Here is a 14,827-nt window from a genome sequence, read left to right as displayed (position 1 = left end):
CTTTGCTTTGTTTACTGATACATAATTTCTTGCTGAACTCCAGGCTTACACTCTTGAATAGTCTGGCTATCCAGCTTGCTTTAAGGACTCTGCCAATGTCCACCTCCAAAGGAGTGGGTTGACCAGTAGGCTACCACACCTGCCTAGCTTTTATATGGGTGCCAAGGGTCAGAACTCCAATCGCCCTGCTTGGACAGCAGTCCCTTTATCCACAGAGCCATCTCTCCAGCCCCTGGTTGAGGAAGTCAAAGCTAAGCTGAAGAGCTGGTACCGGTAATGGCTGTGTGATGAGGTACAGGGTCCCAAGAGGGGGGCTCACACCTACAGGTGCACACCCATGATCTAGCACTCAGAAGGCTGAGGCAGGGGCCCTGTGAGTTTGGGCCAGCCTGGGCTCCTAAATTTAAAAATAAGTGCTCATAAAACTCAGTGTCAGGAACAGAATAATCCGTAACCCAGTGGTGCGTCCTAAGTCCCATTCTGTGTCCTGTGGCAACGCAAAACAAAACAAAACAAAAAACCACCTTTAAAGACTAAGAAAAAGTTCAGTGGACCTCAACCTTCTAGTTCTTTCTCCCCTGGTAAGTGAGAGCCTTACCTCTTGACCCTACCAATTCTTAAGTCATGGCAAAGGTATTCTCTCCCTCTTCCTCTCCATTCCATCTTTCACCCAGCTCAAAATTTCTCATGGCTTTCAAGCTGGTAGCTCAAGGTGGCAGCGTCTCGCGCTGACGTGGGAATGCGCGTCAGCACCTTGGAGAGCGCCCCTCCCTCACCCAGGTTAAGCACAGTTAGTGCCTCTGCCACCGCCCCCAACCCTGCCAGTCTGTGATTTTCTCCAAAAGTTAGCCGTTTTTCTAGAAACAGACGGTCCTTCTTGGGTTGCCCCACATAGGGGCTCCCGGGGCCAGAGGCTGTCCTCACAGGTTTAGGAACTAGGGAACATAGGTTTAGTCTATGGAACTATGGTAAATTGCCACAGAAGCAGGCATTTCAGACGCAAATCGTCTTTTTACAAGGAAAAGGCTCTGCAGCGGGTTAACGGTGCTTTTATTTCATTATCTAACAGTGAATGGGTTTCATTGTGTGTGCAAGACGGATGTGTATTAGCGGTGACAAATGGGGTCTTTCAGCACAACGTCGCACTTTGTCATACATATGTTGGAGTAAAGAGTTCACCCTGGAAACGCGCTCCCCACATCTGTGTGCGCATTTTTTTTTTTAATAAATCTGATTGCAGAAATTTATTGCACCACCGGATTTAGGAAATTATGGGGCTTGATTGCTACAAATATAATCGGGTGATGTATGCAGGAGGGTTCATCGAGTTATCGTCCAGGAGAAGGGAAAAAAAAAATCGCAGCTCAAGTCTGTGCCGGCAGTGCAGGGCACATAAACAGAGCGTTTCTTGAATTATGCAAATGAGCGGTGACAAATCCTGGCGAATTGTGCTCCTCCTGTGAAAGCCTCCGTGACAGCGAAGGAAGCTCTGAGAGGGAGGGCCGAGCACACACACACACCCCAGCAGCGCGCCTCACCATGATGCATGGCCCGCCCCTCCCCCTCCACCCTCGATCTCACGTGGCCTCGCTCAAGTCTGAGTCCTGAGTGCACAGTCAGGCCAGGCCGCCCCTCCCAAGTCTGTCTGTTCCTTTCCAGGGTTCTGGGAACCTTCGGTGATTTACCGTGGGGTACACCCGAGGTCAGTGTGCTTCTCTTCAGCACCTTCATTTTTCCAAAATCTGCTGGAATTAAAAAGCCATCTATATCTTAAGAGGCAAATTTATGAGCCTTTAAGGGAGAAAGCTGCAGTTGGAGCGGCGCCCGCCGCTGATGTATGGAAGCTGTCGGCGGCACTCTCGCACAGGGGAAAGTGCCCATACAATATGCCGCGCGCCGCTATTTTGACATGCTTTGGAGATGTTTTCTTCAGTTACTGACAGGCTTATGCCATCACTCTTGGGAAATTTAAGAGGTGGGGCTTGGTGGGGGGGAGATGGGGAGGGTTGGGGGGTAGATAAAACCTCCGTTCAACTTTGTTTGGCCCAGCTCCTAAGAAGGACAAAAATGGAAAGCCCAGTGTCCTGGAGCTCTTTTTTGTTTCATCCCATTTTGTTTGTTTGTTTGTTTTGCCTTCTAATTTTCCATTCGTACCAGGAGTCAATATCTCGCCTTTTCTCAGCCGTGTAAGTTACGAAAACTTGTTCAGATTGTTGAATTGTACGAGAATTCAAAAGCAAAGAGAAGAGGACAAATCTCTCTCTCTTTCTCTCTCTCTCTCATTCCAGAAGGAGCTTAATTCCGTCGCCTCAGAACTGTCTGCGCCACAGGAGGAAAACGAGCATTCTCCTAAACATTTAATTGAACTCCACCGGGAATTTAAGAAAAATGTGCCAGAGGTACAGTGTGCCTGCCTGCCTGCTATGCCGTCGGCTCGAGAGAATGCAGCTCGCTCACTCCTCACTCCCCGTCCAAAGTATACTGTGAGAACTGTAGACATAACTGTAGACACAAGTGGCTAACAAGAAAAGAAGTTAATTAGCCACAAGGATAAATCACAGCCCCAGCCTGCTGGCTTGGGCGGTGTGAGGGGGAGGAGGTGCCCGGCACTGACTGGAATTGGGGCACCCAGGCGCCCCCGTCCAGATTGCTCTTTCCCAGGACTCAAGGCGGCCAGGATTTGCAGTTAGAGTCCTAATCTTGGGTGAAATGGCTGGCATTTGATGGCCAAGACAATTTAACCTGAAGTCCGCATCCTCTTCTGCCTGCCGATGTGCCTGGGAGACACAGCTAGGGCTCTGGGCCCCACCCTTCTCTGCCAGTCAATGCACCTGCCCCTCCCACTCCCCCATTAAGGCGCTATACCCTAGTCTCATCTCAGAGATGGCAATGCCCAGGCTGTAGAAAGCCCACTCTCTCTCCCTGAGGAGCGTGCCGGCCCGGGCATGTGTATGTTCTTTCCTGAGGTTGAATGTGAGAATTTTATTTCTCCTCTGCCATCAGGACCCCTGCTGCTTCTCCAATTAAAAAAAGTGAAATAAAATTTAAAAACCTATGAGAGTAAACAGAAAAGTGGAGCCCTTGGACCCTGTGTTGCTTTGACAGGGCCGAGACACGCACAGAGAGTGCGGGCAACAGACCCAGGGCCAGGCCTATTCCCCAGCCGCTCGCTGCCTCAGCCTACCCGTTTGGGTGTGCTGGACCACAGGAGGGTGGGCGGGGGCTGGCAGTTGTCCCAGGGCCCAGCAGTCTGGGTGGGGTTGGGGGCTCCTGTAGCATTGGTGGTGGAGAGGGGCCTTGGTTGTGAGTGGCAGGGCAGACAGAGCACAGAGGGCTTGGGCCTCACACTGGAAGCTGTAGGATCCCATCATGACGTCATAAGCAACTATGGTTCTTCAGGACAAGCTGGGGGACGAGGGTGCAGTAGGAATTGTTTGAATCATGTGGGAAGGGGTGAGGGCACAGGAGAGGTGGAAGCCTCAGACTCAAGTGCACCCTGCTGTCATGGCTTCAACAAGCACAAGTTCTGAGACACGTAGATCAGGCCGGCCTGCACCTCCTCATACGGCTGAGAATGACCTTGAACTTCTGGTCTTACTCCCTCCATCTCCCAAGGGCTGGGTTACAGGTGTGCACTAACACCCCCATTTCTGTGACAGTTGGGGTGGAGCCCCAGGCCTCCTGCGTGTTAGGCAAGCGCTCTGGAAACAGCCCTATCCCCAGGCCTCCCTTCTCCCTTCTCAGCAGACCATAGCGTGTTCTATAAACTGGGTTTTCTCCCAACACGGAGAGTGCTGCTGGCCCTCCCATCTCTGGGGAGCTAGCTGTAGCCACTGCCCACTCTCATAGCCCCACATGTTTTCTGTCTCTCTCTGGTCCTCTCAGACCATCTCCTTCACCCACCTCGGTGACCTCAACCTCAAGCACCGGTTCACACAGGAACCCTCAGGTGAGGAGGGAAATCCAGGCCAGGTTTTCAGCCTGCGAGTTTGACTTATGTAATTTTCAATGCTACATAATTATGCAATTACATAATTAGAAGGGATAAATTTCCACTCCTATTATAGTTGCGGCTCTGGAAACTCTCATGTTTGGAACCCATCCCTCCTGGTGGAAGAGTCGTGACAACGTTAGGAGCATTGTCTGGGGGTTCCAGCCCACCTGCTACATGTGCCCCCCAAGGACTTATACGGTCATAGGGGGACTTAGCCCAGCACCCATCCACTTCCCCATCTCATGGCTCTCAGATGTGAACCCCTAAACTCACTTGACTATTGGATTATGAGAAGAGCCTGTTGAAGACATCTTATGACTTGGGCTCGAATTCTAACCATATCACCTGCTGGCCATGTCACCTAGAGCATGTCGGCCTCAGTGTCCCCCTTTATAAAATCGGGGGCCTTTTGGTCTGAAAAGTTAAGCTTTGCGTTCAGTTCTCTCCGGCCAACTGCTTCCTCTGAGGCACTTGGGTCCGCCCTGCTGCCTGAGGCTCAGCCGCAGCCCCCAGGGCCAGCCCCTCTACTCCTCCTGGTAGCATCCTGCCTCTGGGCATCTAGCCTTGAGACCATGACCTTGAGCCACCTAACTCTGCTGGCAACTGGCTCGTAAAACCAAAGCCATGGGCATCATCTGTTTGTCCCCAAAGACCCACATCACATCCAGGCAGCAGCTACTTTGGGAAGTTCCCAGAGGCAGAAGTCAGTATGGAGGGGTAGCTGGGACCAGAACAGGGACCTTGTCCAAGGGGAGAAACAACAGGAAGTGCCCCATGGTTAGGGAGCATCCCTCCCCGACCTGCCTGCCACCCCTCCCATCCCTTCATTCCTCCAACAGTGTTTTCCCTGTGACTTTGGCCAGTTGTAGCAGGAGGAAGCATCCCAAGTGGATCCCCGAGGACCCACAGGCTTCAGAGTTGGCACATATAAGGACACGCTCCTCTGCAGTGCTGGGGGCTCCTCCCCAGACCACCCTTGAGATCACATGGGAACATTGGGACACCGGTGTCTACCCGGTGCTCACAGTGTTGGTGATACCGCTGGTCCACCACAGGGCTGGCACACAGCCCCGTCCCCAAAAAGCACTCCAAGCCCTAGTGAGGAAAGATAGGCAGGGACAGTGGTGACTTTCGACAAGGTGGAGATTCATGGGAGATAGCCATGGGAAGATGTAGCCACAGGCCAAACCTGGAAGGACAGAGGGACTTCCTGAGGAGGACTTTGCCAGCTTTCCAGCCTGCTTTCCCCTGAGCTACACCACAACACCTACCCTGCCACACACACGGGTGTCATGAGCCCAGCATCCGAGGACTCCTGAGGCTGGGGCAGGGGGGTCATGAGGTTGAACCAGCCTGAGCTACATAGCAAGACCCTGTCTCAAAGTGCCAAGGGCTAGGAATGTAACATGTCATGCGTGGTTCCATCCCCAGAACCACCAAAAAGAAACCAGGCATGCATTTAGGGGATATCCTTGCTTGCCTCCCTCTCCAGAATGGCCAATGGCTGAGACATTAAAGGCTCTAAGAACGGAACCTCAAGTGTGTGTGTGTGTGTGTGTGTGTGTGTGTCAGGTCCCACAGTGACCCTGGATGCAGGGCTGGGGCTGTGGCACACCTTCTGTCCTCTCTTTCTCAGGGACTCAGAGAGATGGTGGCTCCGGTGCTGAGAAGCTTCCAAGCCGAGGTAAGAGCCGGCGGCATGGCGCTTGAGGGAGGGAGGGGTGGCGTGCACTGGCCTCCCTTCCCCGAGGCTCTGCCACATCTGTGCCACTCATCTTCCAGGCTCCCATTCCTCAGGTTGAAATCTGAGGCCTGAGCTGGCTGACCACCACCACCACACACACACACACACACACACACACACACACACACACACACACCCCATTCAGGCAGTCTTGCGGCTCAGTCCCAAGGGCTATCAGCACACCAGCATGTCTGCCTCCCCACAGCTCAGGTAGGTCCAGAACTCTCCCACAGCCCTGAGATGGAGAGGAGAGCTCCTCTCCACTCCCCACCCCTCAGAGCCAGCTCTCCCTCGGAACCAGGTCCGCACATACGTGCATGCGGTGGTGTGGGCGTGTGTTTGCATACATGGTGTGGGCGTAGAGAGATCTCTGTCCTTTGGTGTTGTTCTGGACATGGATAAAGAGAGAGGATGCAGGAGGGGGTGGAAACACCCATCCGGCACTCTGAGCGTCACGGGAATGAAGAGTGGCTGGGGTCGCTGGCTGTGTGATCTTAGGTGAGTTCCTCAGCCTGTCTGTGCCCCTGTGTCCTAATCTGTTAAATTGGTGACGATTTTCTCTCTGTCATCAGGTTCAGGCTGAGAGGGGAGCAAGGTAAATGAGGAGGAAGTGTTCAGAACTCCGGCTTGGGTGTTGGAAGCCTGGACATAGCCGGGTGTGGTGGCGCACGCCCCTAGTCCCAGCACTTGGGAGGGTGGGGGCCATCGTAGGAGTAGAAGACTTAAATGTTAGAAGCTCCTAGCGAGGAGAAGACCGGAGGCACAGCCTCCGGGATGGCGGGCTCGGGATTTCAGCCCCGTTCCTTCAGCTGTGTGGTCCTGGGGAGGTTCTCCGGCCTCTCTGAGCCCCAGCTCTCCTCCTGAGACATGGAAAGCCAAGCTTACAAACCCAGAGGAGGAGGAAGCAGATGGACGGCCACAGCCATGAGCCTGCTGCACAGTTGCTGTCCCTAACGACAGGGAAGGAGAGAAGTCTTACTGGGAGCTGACCCAGTAAGGAGCTGGTTTCGCACGCCAGCGTGTGTGCACAGCTGTTCCGAGGGTCCTCTCCAGCCATGCACTGCTTTCTTCTGATCGCCACACTGAGAGCTGCCATGGCTGCGGCTCCCTTCTCGCCCGGGTGGGGAGAGAAGTGGCCACCGAGCCAAAGGAAGGTGACACTCAGAAGCATCTCGATCAGGTCCGTTCCTGCCTTCCCGTCCAGCAGCCTTGGCGTGTGCGGAACAGGGTAGCCTTTCTCCTGCCTGTATGAGGTGTGTGAGGGGAGTGAATCGAGGCTTTCTGGATTGCTCAAAGGACAGTTTAGATACCCCCTCCTCCCCCCACACCTCCCAGGAAAACAGAAGCCAGCCAGGGAAGGTGGCTTCCGGGATGCAGCTTGAAATGGCCGAAGTTTGAACATCCTTGTACGGAGAAAGGGAGGCAGCCCGAAGGCCCCGCTAATTATAAAAGTTGCTTTTATGAAAGATAATTCAAAGCAATAATTTAGCAAACATAATCAAGCCACGCAGATGGGGCCGCTGATGGATGGATCGCAACATGCAATTAGTGGCTCTCACAGTTACATGTCATTAACCCTCCACGCACAAAAATTATTTTCTCATTATTAGTTGAAAAGGTAAAATTAAGCTGACTAGACACTAAAGGAGCAAACCACAATTAATTACCTTCATTTATTACAGTCATTATCTTGGAGTTATTTTTGCTTGGAGACGGAGAGACGCAAACATCTAAATTAAAAGTTTTGTTTTCTGCTAAACGGAGGTGAGATGGTTCCGAGCAGGGTGGACACAGTCTGCCCCCTCGACCTCAGGACCACATTGGCGGGCCTCCTGCTCCCGGCTTCCTCGTCTCGGGGTGGTCTTTGGCAGGGAAGCGCCGTGGGCTGGCCTGGGTGGTCACCTGAGCCTAAGGGGAACGTGGTAGTTCGGGGGTCGGCTGGCTGCCCCTTGTGATGGAGCGCGTGGGGCCCTGGTGAGTGACTTCATGTGTCTGAGCCACACAGCTGAGTTCTGTGCAGAGGGACAAGTCCCTGGGACTCCGAGAGCCGGTGAGCTGCTGAGTGCCAGGTGGTGGGCATGTCCACAGTTTGCAGCGTGGCGCCGTGCACCGTCACAGCCTGAATTCGGTGTTCCCCTCCGAGGGACTGAGCACTGAGTTCTTTCATGGAGAAATTTCCCAGAGCCCGGGGCAGGGGACCTGGTGTGCCCTCCCCAAACTTATGTCACCAGACTTGATGGTCTTGTCCTGGCGAAGGCCACAGCCATTCATCCTGCCCCTGTCTGTCTGCCTGTGTCCTTGTGTACCCCCCTCGAGCCACGACATGTGTCTCTGTCTTTCGGAACTGGACTTGCTGTCACGAGAGCTCGAAATGACAGTGATATGGGGCCAGTATCAAGGGGCCCCCTTAGCGAGGCTGGTGGTTCCGCTTCCTGACATGTCCTGGCGGCCAGAGCACTCCCTGCTGGGAGAAGCAGGTCACAGTGCTACCAGAGAAGCAAGACTGGAGCCGATGGCTGAGCTCAGTTGGCTGCAGGCCCAGTGCCACCACCTGTGACCACCCAAGAGACACCAAGAAGAGCCCAGGCATGCTGCAGAACTGTGAGCAGTTGCGCTGAGGGGAGGTTTAGGGGTGCGGTTACCCCAAAAATAAAAGGAGACCCCCACATTTGCAGTGAGCCTCCCCTCCTCTCTCTCCCCTCCTCCCCACCCAAAGTTGGACAAAGCTGATTCTTGACACTGTGGCCAGGTCTCTGGGGGCATGGGTTCGAGGTCTTTTCCTCCTGGCTCCAGAGAATGGGGCCAGGCAGCTAGGGTGGACACAGATTCCACTGCCCTGGGAGACCCGAGCAAGGGGGCTCTGCCTGGAACCTTCCCTTTGAGTGTCTCCTCATGAGGTTGAGGGCAGCTCTGAGGCCAGGTGGCTAAAGGAGCCAGGAGGCCAGAGAGCCCTCCCAGGGCGAGGGGCAGCTGGGTGGGGGCAGGGCCCAGGTCCAGCTGTCTTACCAGGTGGCCACCATGGCGGCAGTCAGCCTCCCAAGTGACCCGACAGACATACCCAAGCCGTGGTGATGTGCTGAGCTGCCTGGCTTTCTAGAACCGCCTCTGTAGACTTTGTCCAGGAGGCCGTGCCACCTCGGTGCTCCTGCTTGCAGGTGGCAAGGGGCTGGGACATGCCGTCTGCTTGCGACCACACACTGGATTTGCCACTAACGCACCAGCACATCCCCGGGCTGTGATGCCAAGTTCCAACCAAATTAAGACCCCACAGCCATCCTCTTTGCTTCACGCTCTCTGCCTTATCAAGTAAATTATTAATGCTCCTGCCCCCCAGTTAAGCAGATAGTTGCAGTAGCTCGCCAGGCCAGCAGGTGACAGAGACAATGAGCAAAGCCAGGACCCTCAGGGTGCGCCTTCTAACTGGCTCGCCGTGGCCTAGAGTGCTCAGTTGCCCCTCACCACATGGCCAGGCCTGACACACAGGGCAGGCGGGCGGGCCCGTGGGCGGGCAGGCATTGTCTTTCTCATGGACTGTACTTTGACTGCATACTTCTTGTGTCTGTTAGTTTGTTACAGTTGTCCCAATTGTGGAGAGTCTATGGTTATCCCTAGTGAGGAAACTGAGGCCCAGAGAGGCGGTAACTGGTGGCCCAAGCCTGGAACTGAGGCAGGAAAAGAACAGAGGGGACCTGAGTCTTGGCACCCAGGAGGCTTCCAGGCTGCCCCCACCTGATATTAAATGGAGGACGCCACTGAGGAAAAGTTCAAGGTCAGGGCACTTGACTGTCTAACCAGGCCCCTGTGCCCTCACACAGGCCTAGCCTGGTTCCTCCCAAACCCAGGGAGCTGGCATTCTCAGTTTGGAGACCTAATTGACCACCTCAACATACAAGGGGACCAAGAGGTGCTGAGAAGGACAGGCCGGGGAGCCCAGAACGTACACAGAAGCGAGATTCTAGTTTGGGGCTAGGTTGTGGAATAACGAAGTACTCGGTAGACAAGAGTGTCCCCTGCAGGGCCCTCGCTGCTGCCTGCCACCTGCTCTGGTGGCGTCATCCTGAGAACCAGCCTGTCTCCCTGGCTGTCCCGGCAGCTGAGGGTGAGCCTCCCGCTAGCCCACACATCCGTCTGGATTTGCCACTAACGCACCAGCACATCCCCGGGCTGTGATGCCAAGTTCCAACCAAATTAAGACCCCACAGCCATCCTCTTTGCTTCACGCTCTCTGCCTTATCAAGTAAATTATTAATACTCCTGCCCCCCAGTTAAGCAGATAGTTGCAGCAATTCCGGGTCCTACTCATTAGAAAGAACATCATCTAAAGAAAGGTATTGATTGATTTTTCTTCGTTTTTAATCTTGGAATCGTGGACGTGAACCACATATCTACATGGCGTTCCCTTTAACTCGCGCTCTCGTGCTTTATTTTTATATTATCGATCTCTTTTTGACATGAATTGCTTTTTGGCCTTGTGTGCATGTTGTAAGCTCTTCCACCCAGCAAAGGAGCGGGCTAGGCCCGGCCACGAAGAGCGATGGCTCCGGCCGCGTGGCGGGAACGTTCCCGAACATTTAGCAGCAATTAGCCTACCCTGCTGCCCGGACACTCGTGTATGAAAATTTACAAGGCTTTTAATAGACTGAGTTCTGGGGCGGGGTGGGCCTGGCGCCAGGCGGATGAGGCCACCGGGGGTGTCTGATGCCTCCGGGCCAGACGGGTGGGCGAGCTGTGGAAATTACTGGAAGCACAGCCCACCCACTCCAGCCAGGGGCCCTGTGGCCCAGCGCGCAGGCATACATGCAGCTGCTCCACCGGTGCTTGTTGAGGTCCTACTGTGTGCCTGGCGAGGAGCTAGGTGCCGGAGGTGCAGGAGGGTTCAGACCCGTCCCACAGCTGTTGCTCGGGGTGGGGGAGAAGCGGGCACAAAGCCTGAGTCCTGCAGACCTGAGTCTGGGTCTTGTGTCGGGGGCTCCCGAATGGAGCCTCGGGTTCCCCAACTGTGGAATGGGAATGCACTCAGCACCCATCCCCCAGGGAGGTGGGCGCACCTGTGTGAGCACGTGTGGGGAGAGGCTCCCTGGGATCTGGGGCTCACTACTTAGGAAGAGGCTGGCGGCAGCTGAGGAGCTGAGATCTGCCTGGCTCAGCACCCCCTAGCCTGAGTGTTCCAACCGCCTGCCGCCAGCTTTTGTTTTTAAGATAGGAGTTCTTGACATTAAACTGTGGGCCCTCATGCCCACAAGGAGCTGCTTCACTGGCTGAGCCACCTCAGTCCCTGAAGTGGCCCCTCCTGCCCCTGTGGTACTGTGGCCCCCTGGCGGACAGGTAGACACTGCCCATGAAGCCATTAGCGGTGCTCACTGAGGTTCCTGTGGCCAAGGTGGGGCCCTCCTGTGTGCGGACTCCACTGGGGCCCCTGCCTTCTGTACTAAGCCAGCATCGTGCCTGCAGAGCATGGTGGAGCAGCTACTCACCTCATGGCAGCCAGGAAGCAGACAGACAGACAGACAGACAGACAGAAAGGAAGTGGCAGGAATAAGACACCTTTCAAAGACCAGGTAGCTATCAACCAGCCAGTGGGTGAGTCCACAGATTAGGTCAAAACCCTTCTCCACCAGTCACCTGTAGGGCCTTAAAACCAGGTCCTGGAGAGATGGTTCAGTGGTTAAGAGCACTGGCTGCTCTTCCAGAGGACCCAGGTTCAATTCCCAGAGCCCACCTAGCAGCTCACAACTGTCTGCAACTCCAGTTCCAGGGGATCCAACAACTTTAGACAGACAGACATGCAGGCAAAGCACCAATATACATAAAAGAAAAAGCTGGGTCCTGTAATGCTTTGGGTTAGGTTTTATAAGAGTTTGTGGCGTAGACCCGTTTTCATGGCGTCAGCAACCCAGCAGCCAGAGCCAGTGTGGCATGTGCCACACAGAGCCAGAAAGAGCTGCAGTCTGCCCATCTCAGAACGCCTGCACCCTCAGACCCCATGGGTGTCGTGTCACTTGACGTGACATCCACTGGGCCTGAACTGTCAACAGAATGGAACCGTGAATTAAATAGGAGTTTTCAAGAAGTTCCTGGAAATTTGAAACTCCGTCTCGGGGCCAGGGTGAGAGGAGATGGTGGAGCCCGCCTGTCATGCTTGACGCTCTGGACTCCATCCCAGCCCTGAAGTGTGTCAGTCCCCCTCCAGGTCAGCCCGCAGCACACCCTCCCACCAGTGAGCACAGAGCAGAAGTGGTGCTGGAAGGGGGCCTGGGTCACTTTATGAGTCAGCTACAACACCCCACTCCCGTGGCTCAGGCATCATTACCACCCCAGAGCGGAACTGAGCAGTCACGGCGGGATCCGGGGTCCCCGGAGCTGAGTGTATTTATTCTCTAGTGCTTTGCTGAAACAGCCGCTGACCCTTCCTTTGAAGGTTGACTCACTCGTCATTCATTGCCTCGCTCATTCACTCATTCATCTGCCGTGTGGGCATCCCAGGGGCACTTGCTGTGCGCCGGGCATCGCTGCAGGTGCAGGAACAAGTAAGACACGGGACTCAGGTTCCCCACCCCCTCCATGACACCCAGGGCCAGCAGAGACCAGAGCTGAGTCCCAACTGAGACAGAGCAGGGGCCCAGCCTGAGGCGCCGGGCTTGAGACGTGGAGACAGCAGGGGGCAACAGGTGCATGGCCCACAGCCCTCCTGTGTGTCCCGCCTAGAGCTGGTCCTCTGACATCTGCTATGTTGTGGAGGGTTAGAGAGACGGAAACAGAGAGGCTGAGGAGTGGGGGGATGGAGTCATTCGGTCCCCGGTCTGTGTCGTCAGAGCAATGTTTCCTGCAACAGCGATTACGAGCTCGGTAATATCTTGTTCTAGGCAGTGGGGGAAGGGTCGTCGCTCTGCACCAGAGTCCCCTCAGGGGGACCAGCGTCACTGTCATCCCATTGTCCTCTGCTATCAGCTGCTTCATAGACAAGAGAAGCTGAATCATATCAGTTCTGTCCCTAAGGGACAAAAGCCACTGGGGCCAGAAAAGACAGGTGTCAGCCCCGTCTGCTGCGTGGTGAGTCCCTGAGAGACAGAGTGCCTCCCCGCTGCTGGGGGAAAGCCTGGTGCCCAGAATATGCTCCGACTAGTGACGGGAGCCTGCCAGGGCCGCACAGGGTTCTGGGCCTTGAGGAAAGAGAAATCTGTGTCCAGGAGGAAGGCTAATCCCAGGCCCCAGGCCCCAGGGTCCACTAAGACAAAGGCAGACAAGTGCAAGAAGCCTGCCATCCCACAGCTCCAATGAGGTGAGGTCCTAGCCAGGATTAGGATCGAGTGGAGGTGGGATATGATAGGATAAGCAGTGACCTTCGCTTTGGCCTTGGCAATCTGGGTTTGGAGGCCAAGTTTGTTCATTAGTTAAGTGACCTTGGGCAGGTCATTTCCAAGCCTCAGTTTCCTTGTCGGACATCTGGTGACTGGTGTGTAGGTTTTCGGTAAGGATTGAGATGGCAGTATGTGCACCATGCTCATATGGGAAGCGGGAGTGAAGGGATTTGTCTCCGGATGGACAGCTTGTGTCGTGGTGTGGAGGATGAGGCTGAGCCAGGTTTGGGCAGAACAGCAGAGCCCTGACAGCCAGCTGACAGGCCCCACCTTGTCTGCAGGCCTGGGAGGGTGATGGAGGGACAGTACAGAGTGAGGGCGGGAGAGGGGGGTTGTGTATAAGCACCCTGTGCCTCAGTTTACCCAGGTCTGAGGGGACCTGTGCCTGGTTCTGTGAGCTCAAAGAGGCATGTGGACAGTGGGCCACAGCCTGTGGCTTTGGTTCAGAAGGGTCCAGCTGCCATGATGACACAGGTGACAGTCACCTGAGCACTCAGGATACTGAGGAAGGAGGATCACAGGTTTGGCTAGCCAGGGCCACTCAGTAAGACCCTGTGTCATCATGACAAGTCAAGGAAAGAAGACTCTCCCTGCCCCTCCTGCCCCTCCTCCCCCTCCGTGCCCCTCTCCTGAGTCCCAAGCTGTTCACTAGCTTTGTATTTTGCGACTCTTCTCTCTCTTGGTTACAAAGGCCTCAGTTCAGTCCCCAGCACACGCGAGGTACAGTGCACAGGCCTGCACTCCCAGTACTTGGGAGGTAGAGACAGAAGAATTGAGTCATCCTTGGCTACACATTAAATGCAAAGCCAGCCTGGACCGTATGAGGGACCCTGTCTCAACAATAATAACATTACTTGTTCTTTTAATTGTCTAAAAGGCTTCCCCAGCATCCAAGACCACCCAGGACAGAGAAGGGTGGTGGCGTCAGGCTCCGGTGTTTTTGCATATTCTGTTCCTTTTCCCCCCAACTCCATATGTAAGTGTCCACGAGTCCTGCAAGGATCCACCCAAACGGGTGTGAGATTTGTGGCTGTCTGACCTGAGCAATGCAAGGCTCTCCCTTCGCCTGCTGCTCCTGAGAAGCACACCGTCAGCCCCTCTGCCTCCCCCCAGGGCCGACAGCACGGGGTGCTCCCCCACCCACTGTAACCCTCTGACAGCTTCCAGCAACTCCTAGGATGGAATCCAGCCCCCACTATGCATCTGGGAGACTTCCTGCCCTCCACCCTGCCCGCCCTCTTTGCACCCTCCCCTTCCTTTTTTAACCACTTCCTTGATTACCCACTGGCTGCCTCAGGGCCTTTGCACTGGCTCCACCTGCTCTACCCCCTTGCTAGGTATTTTGCCTATCTCATGCAAAGCTCTCAGCCTGGGCCCTGTGAGGTTCTCAGGTGGCTGTTCTTCAGGCTGGCCTCTGCCTGGGAGGGTGTTCAGCAGCCTGGCTCAGGTGACCCCACTGGTAGCCCTTAGCAGCTCCCTCAGTGACAGCCAGAGCCACTCCAGGCATCACAGGGCATCCCTGACCCCTGTGGCTCCTCCAGAGCTCTGGCCACATGTCACGCCTACAGGGAGACTGCTGAGACTCCCTGTGCCTTCATGGGCCCCTTCACAGGGCTTGGCACACTCCCTTGTTGTGTGTGTTTTTGTAATTATTCAGATGCTGAAGGCGCCTGCGCTCGTGAGCACATACACAGTCCTGTGCTCCCCAGTCCCCTGAGGTCCCCACTCAGC

At 55.1% G+C, this 14,827-nt stretch overlaps 1 protein-coding gene across 5 annotated transcripts in view; it reads left to right on the top strand.

Annotated features, from left to right (window-relative positions):
* Cux2 (cut like homeobox 2) overlaps positions 1–14,827 on the top strand; it is a 177,545-nt gene that overhangs the window by 110,462 nt on the left and 52,256 nt on the right. For all 5 annotated transcript variants that reach the window (XM_055605961.1, XM_055605960.1, XM_055605959.1 and 2 more), the window contains exons 2-3: positions 2,289–2,399; positions 5,631–5,678. In XM_055605961.1, coding sequence (XP_055461936.1) covers positions 2,289–2,399; positions 5,631–5,678 — 159 coding nt within the window. The remainder of the gene's footprint in view (positions 1–2,288; positions 2,400–5,630; positions 5,679–14,827) is intronic.

This window comes from Psammomys obesus, unplaced genomic scaffold (assembly GCF_907164565.1).
Source record: "Psammomys obesus unplaced genomic scaffold, mPsaObe1.curated_primary_1811, whole genome shotgun sequence".
NCBI lineage: Eukaryota > Metazoa > Chordata > Mammalia > Rodentia > Muridae > Psammomys > Psammomys obesus.
This window is presented reverse-complemented; position numbering and strand designations above follow the sequence as displayed.